At 42.6% G+C, this 6,277-nt stretch overlaps 1 protein-coding gene across 9 annotated transcripts in view; it reads left to right on the top strand.

The window, feature by feature from the left end:
* grip2a (glutamate receptor interacting protein 2a) overlaps positions 1-5,848 on the top strand; it is a 26,328-nt gene extending 20,480 nt beyond the window's left edge. For 8 of the 9 annotated variants that reach the window (XM_081707678.1, XM_081707676.1, XM_081707677.1 and 5 more), the window contains 12 exons: positions 46-126; positions 306-369; positions 738-883; positions 1,048-1,192; positions 1,535-1,674; positions 1,938-2,129; positions 2,362-2,391; positions 2,524-2,653; positions 3,698-3,812; positions 4,027-4,188; positions 4,270-4,416; positions 4,542-5,848. In XM_081707678.1, coding sequence (XP_081563804.1) covers positions 46-126; positions 306-369; positions 738-883; positions 1,048-1,192; positions 1,535-1,674; positions 1,938-2,129; positions 2,362-2,391; positions 2,524-2,653; positions 3,698-3,812; positions 4,027-4,188; positions 4,270-4,416; positions 4,542-4,739 — 1,550 coding nt within the window. In that variant the 3' untranslated portion in view covers positions 4,740-5,848. The remainder of the gene's footprint in view (positions 1-45; positions 127-305; positions 370-737; positions 884-1,047; positions 1,193-1,534; positions 1,675-1,937; positions 2,130-2,361; positions 2,392-2,523; positions 2,654-3,697; positions 3,813-4,026; positions 4,189-4,269; positions 4,417-4,541) is intronic. The other variant, XM_035522165.2, reaches the window with a different exon arrangement.
* Positions 5,849-6,277: the final 429 nt, after the last annotated feature.

The raw sequence follows: 6,277 nt of genomic DNA, 5'->3' as shown, positions 1-6,277 counted from the left end.
ATAAACAGCTTCACCATTTTACCGTTTATTTTCTTTCTCTGGTAGAATCGGTAGTCCCCAGCAGTGGTACATTTCATGTGAAGTTGCCAAAGAGGCGAGGGGTGGAGCTGGGCATTACCATCAGTGGTGAGTAATGGCCAAAAGGTGGCGCTGTTGCCACGTAGTGGGCCAAGTATCGCTCCACTTCTTTGCAAAAAGCGTCACTGGTCAACAGTGTAGATTCTGGAATAATCAGTTTCATGTGACCTCTAGTGCAACAGATTTTACTGGGGGTTTTTTGGGGTTTTTTTTTTTTGGAACAACAGCAAGTAAGCAGCCAGGAACGCCTCTTCTCATCTCTGAGATCAAGCGTGGGAGCATCGCTCACAGGTAAAAGTACCATATATGACAAAACACACACATACCTGTATTCATGGACTTCATGTTACTTAAATATGAATATTTACTAAAGATACTCTTGAATTTTGCTTATGTGTTGTGAATATAATTTGAATCTGAAAAAGGCATAGTGCTGTATGCCACCAAGAACTATGTCTTGTGAATAGAATTTGAATCTGAAAGAGGCAGGGATTGCTGTATGCCACCTAGTGCCAGGTTTGGTCTTGAACATTTCCTTCCCGCTGAGACCTTCTCTTCTTCTGCATTGACTTTCTCTATATCTACCTCAATGGGTGTGTGTGTGTGTGAATGTGGGTACTGTGTGGGGTATGGCTGTGGGTATGTATGTGTGTGTGCAGAACAGGTACACTGGAGCCTGGTGATCGGTTGCTGGCCATAGGTAGTGTAAAACTAGAGAATTGTGGGATAGAAGAGGCGATGGCGGTTCTCCAGCAAGCTGAGGACATGGTCAGACTGCGCATTCAGAAAGACGAGGACAACTTGGGTGAGTTCCACTCTTTTTGAGTGTAGCTATAGCCACACAGTGAGGTAATTGTTCATATTTTCATAGACTTTATGTGCAGGATACGCCCTTAAATAACTGTGTGTGTGTGTGTGTGTGTGTGTGTGTGTGTGTGTGTGTGTGTGTGTGTGTGTGTGTGTGTGTAGATGAACTGGAGTCATCGGGTTCTGTGATTTTTACCGTGGAGCTCAAGAGACATGGAGGTCCTCTAGGAATCACCATCTCTGGCACGGAGGAACCTTTCAACCCCATCCTTATTTCTAGTCTGACTCGCAATGGTCTTGCACACAGGTAATCAGATCCGCAAACACACAAATATGCGCCCAAGGCACAACTGCTACCATTCCTGCTCTTTGTTACTATTTATATTCCTCCTATCTGGCTACATGGAAGTAAATTTCCATTCCTTTCACTCTAGTTAGGTACAGTGCCATCTGGTAGTGAGCTGAACCCTACGGCCAGTCGGCTCACATATGACACCTGGTGGCTAGTCTAAAAATATCCCAATTAGATAGACTTTAGCATTGGAACATAACGGCACTATCCTAGAGATCAACGAGTAGTTATGAAAACTGTATTGAAACATTAAGCGTGTGTGTGTGTGTGTGTTTGTGTGTGTGTGTGTGTGTCTAGGACCAGAGCTCTTCACATTGGTGACCGTGTCTTGGCCATTAATAATGTGAGTCTGAAGGGAAAACCACTCAGTGAGGCCATTCACCTGCTGCAGACTGCTGGAGACACTGTTACACTGAAGATCAAAAAGAGCGCTGACCGTAAATGACAGACAGACAGACACACACACACACACACACACACACACAGACAGAATGGCAAGCAGTGTCTTAAACAAGGAGCATTTTGCAGTTGAATTATAATGAGTGTCCCTTTCTGTTTGTGTATAGGTCAGATACTGTTTTTCAGCAAGCATTTAGGTCATTAAGAAGAGCTAAAATGCACCATAACAACGGTCTAACAAAGCTCATGTCCTGTATATGTCTTTTTCCCCACTCTATCTCCCTCTCTTTTTCTCTTCCAGCTGTTTTTGAGTCAGACACAGGTAGCCCTCTGAGAACTGGGCCTTGCCTGAGTGATGCTGAGGATGACCGCTCAGATTCCCTCAGGCGTTCTAAATATTCAGGTCTCCACTGTATATCCACGCCCCCTAGCCTGGACTCGGCCATGGACACATGGAATAGCTCCGCCCTCGATGGTGGCTATGGGAGCCAGGGTCAGAAATCCTGGGGATGATTATTAATTAATATGTTAATTAAGTTCACTGAATAATTTAAAGCTAAATTTGGGGACAGCACAAGTTAATAAAAAAATTAATTAAACAGTAGTCATTTTAGATTCCCAAATGAGACAGCTAGCATTTGAGAACAATCTTATTTTGTAAACCTGAATTTAGTTGTTTTTTCCCCCATTTAATACATATCACTTTCTTTTCTTACCTTGTTAAGTTTTTCCCCCCTTAAGTATACTTCAAAAGGGTGAGTTATTATAAACCAAAGGCTGATGAGAGCTCTTGATGCTTTAATATTGTTGGATTTTTAAATGGTCATTCACACAGGTATCTGAAGACAAAAATGACCAAACATGCACTCAATCCTTTGTGTGTTCAGGGAAATACAACAATAGGACATCTGACCTGACCATCCATCCCAGTGAGTGGACACGAACCAATCACAGAAGTCCACTGGCCTCTAGGAGAAACACCCACCATACTGGGAGATTAGGAGAGAAACACTGTGGGTAAGATCATCTTTTTATTGGAAACTGAATTGGTGATTGCTTTTGCCATCCTTCCCTCTCATTCCTTGTACCAAAATATCTGGGAAATGTAGTCATGGAAATTAAATTTGATTCTTGTTGTCTTACACTGCATCCATAAGTAACTACTAACACTTTAAGTGTCAGGCTGTCTACTTTCTCTTGGAACACCCTCTGCTCATTGTGTATACTGACATCATAAGATAAAGCTTGTCAGGATTCAGACATGACTGGACATGCCCAAGACCATAAATACAGTACTGAACCATTTTACTGTTTCATCCTGGTAACTGGAATATCCCAGAACAGTACAATTTAAAATATTTGTGTTTCTTTAGAAACATTAACATTTTAGAACAACATATTACTAAAACACCTTACTTCTCAAAGGGTTGAGTCCAAGGAAATGACCTTGCTCAAGCCATAGGGGTCAAACAGCTTTGGCTTCTCTATTGCACTTTTGTGTGTGTTTCTTATATTACTTGGAGTACCATTTGAGGTGCAGTAGGTTTTGGTTTTAGGGTTTCTGCAACAAATAAAGCACGTCAATGTTTTAGAGAGGCTGATATGGAATCACTCACGCCCTTTCCATGCAGAGGTCTGTTCGGATGATCAGATTCCTTGCCACAATCGTGTGGCACAGAAAAGCAGTGTCTTTCTCTTTTCTGGCATTCTCCTATCTGCTTTTTTTCTTCTCAGGTTTTCAGTCTCTCATCTGACTTACTAATCACCTATGGGTCCCTAGTGTCATCTTTTTCTATCACTTATGTTTTCACAATTTTCACAGGATCTCATAGCAGCCTTTGACATTTTCAGCTGTGTGTGTGGATTATTTTATGGTCAGGGTTATGGTTGAGATTTTACAGCGACTCTCCAATAGAGTTTGCGTTCTCTCTCTCTCTCTCTCACACACACACACACACACACACACACACACACACACACACACACACAGAGAGAGAACGAGAACATCTCCCATAATTGCACCTGGACTTGTATTACCCAGGCTACTTTGCATTGACACAGATCTATTAGTTCCACACGTTGCCGTGGTGATACTGACGCACAGGAGACCTATTGGTCACAAGCCCTGCAGGACCTGGAGACATGCGGCCAATCAGAAATTCTCAGAGAACTGGAGGTAAACACAACTAAAACTTGGATTAAAAGCTGTTCATAGCCTTTCATGTTGATCCAAGTGTGGCTGTCTCAGACTTTCTTATATTAAAGATTAAAAAAAAAACTGCCTGCAGCTGCATACACACTAGGTCCAAGTCAGAAGTAATTTTGTGAATAAAGGGTGTGCGTGTGTGCGTGCGTGTGTGTGTATGTGTGTGTATGTGTGCACCTTACAGGCCACCATAATGTCCGGCAGCACCCTGAGTCTTGGGGAGGGGAGTGATGGTTATAATGACAGTGGGCTCAAATCTCCAGCCCAGGAAGCTAAGCTGTGCTGGGAGAACAGCACCTCACCAGATCAGGAGTTGTCTGCTGCCATGCCCTTAGAGCTCCACAAGGTGACAGTAGACCTACTGAGGTACACCTTGACTGCCAAGTCACTGAAACGTTTTTAAACATTTCTCCTCTTCCTCTCTCAGATTTGTCTGATGAAGGATCCTGACACCAGGGATTTTGGTTTCAGTATTTCTGATGGTTTGCTGGAGAAGGGCGTCTATGTAAACATGATCCGTTCAGGTGGTCCTGCAGACAAGGCTGGTTTGCGGCCATATGACCGCATACTGCAGGTAACACTGTGGCTGCTCTGGATACACACACTCTTTTTGGACACACTCTGGATACACACACTCTTTTTGGACACACTCTGGATACACACATGCATTTTCTCTCTCTTCTCTCACTCCTCCCCCAGGTGAATCATGTTCGCACACGGGATTTTGACTGCTGTCTGGCTGTGCCACTGATGGCTGAAGCTGAGCACAAGCTCTGGCTGGTCATCAGTAGGAACCCTCTGGTTCAGGCAACTTTGCGGCCCCCTAATGACAGCCCAGATCCCCCGGATACACTGACTGCGCTTCCTGTAAACCGTGAAAAAAGGGATGACCTTTGACCTCAAATTGCAGGCAGAGAAAGTGCCACTGGGTACTGGGGGAAGGATTCTCTTTCTCGCTTTTACACAAATACACAATTAGCATGTTGCACAGGACTAAACCACTCCAAACACCACCAGTAATTCTAGACACTAAAAATATGCTAGGATTTCACAAACTAATAAAATCATGTCACTTTTTTTAGCGTCACCAAATATACACTGCACATTAGTTCTGAATAACGTTTGGGTTTTCACAAGCCTCTGTAACTTCCCTCTCCCATCCAAGACACTGGTGTCCTCACAGTGCCTGGCACTGTGTTTTACCCAACACTTTTATCGGACTCTTTTTCACTCATGGGTTCACATCAGGCACTTTATTTATACATCATTTTACTCAATGTTTAAGCTTCTCATAATTGCACATTTGTTTCCATTCACTTGTGGTGTTCTTGAGAAATGTTTACCTCTGTTTATAAGGTGTATGAGGTGTGGAAGCACAGAGACTGAGGGATGGATACTGCATGGGCAGAGATGACTGACTTCGTGTGAAATGACCGATTCTGAATAAGCAGATTTGCTTTCAGAGAGATGTGCTCACATACCCCCCCCCCCCCCCCTGTTTCTTTTAGAGTGTAACAAGAGCTTTATTTTAAACTACAAGTGAGTTTGTCATGTGATGCAGATGGGTTTTATCGTGTGTTATTTTGGGTTGATTTTCCAGGCAGATTAAAGTCACAAGTTGTGTTTTAGAATCTGTTCAGTGCAAACTGTTTTAAAGACAGGCTTAATTGTTGTATAGAAAACCATTCGTGTGAATCTCTTCACATAGCGCCATTGCTGTGTATGTTCCCATAAGAAACCATGGACCCCAGTGGTTCTGGTCATTCCTGCAGCTAAGCAACATCTGTGATGTATGTGAATTCCTTTGAAGGGTAAGATTAGTTTTGAGCTTTTACTGTATTACAAGTGCGAATTTGAAAAGCAATCAGTGTTTTACTGACATTGTGCTAAAGTGTATGTCCCATAGCTGTACAAGTGATTATGCTGATTGTTATGCCAGACAAAATGTATTACTTGTAAATTACTTATTCTTACATTTTTAAAAATAAATAAATAAATAAAGAGAATCCAGTGTATTTTATATTTTACACATATACATATATACCTACTGTGGACAGGCAGTTCCAGATGGGCACATGTGAATCAGGGGTGTGGGCAAAGCTGTATTCAGTAAGGCTCTTTGTAGATGTTGCATGATCTGTTTAACAAATGCTTCTATTCTACCCATTACTCAGACAAGTTTAATCTGATGTAGCTGTGGACTGCCCCTGGACTCTTATCTCCATGCAGATTCTTACTGCACAGCTCATGAGCACACCATTTAGAGGTTTTTAACCTTGGTTTGATTTGACAGGGACTGCTTGTTCTTCTGTTTAGATCACTGTTAATGAGTAACTCAGGGAGGAGTTAAATGCCCACTGCATTCATGTTTCAGACAGTGCACAGGCCAGGCTTCTATGTGAAGCCATGTGATTGGTTATGTGTGTAATCAACAC

The sequence above is a fragment of the Electrophorus electricus genome, chromosome 25 (assembly GCF_041902795.1).
Source record: "Electrophorus electricus isolate QZ-2024a chromosome 25, ASM4190279v1, whole genome shotgun sequence".
NCBI classification, from domain to species: domain Eukaryota; kingdom Metazoa; phylum Chordata; class Actinopteri; order Gymnotiformes; family Gymnotidae; genus Electrophorus; species Electrophorus electricus.
This window is presented reverse-complemented; position numbering and strand designations above follow the sequence as displayed.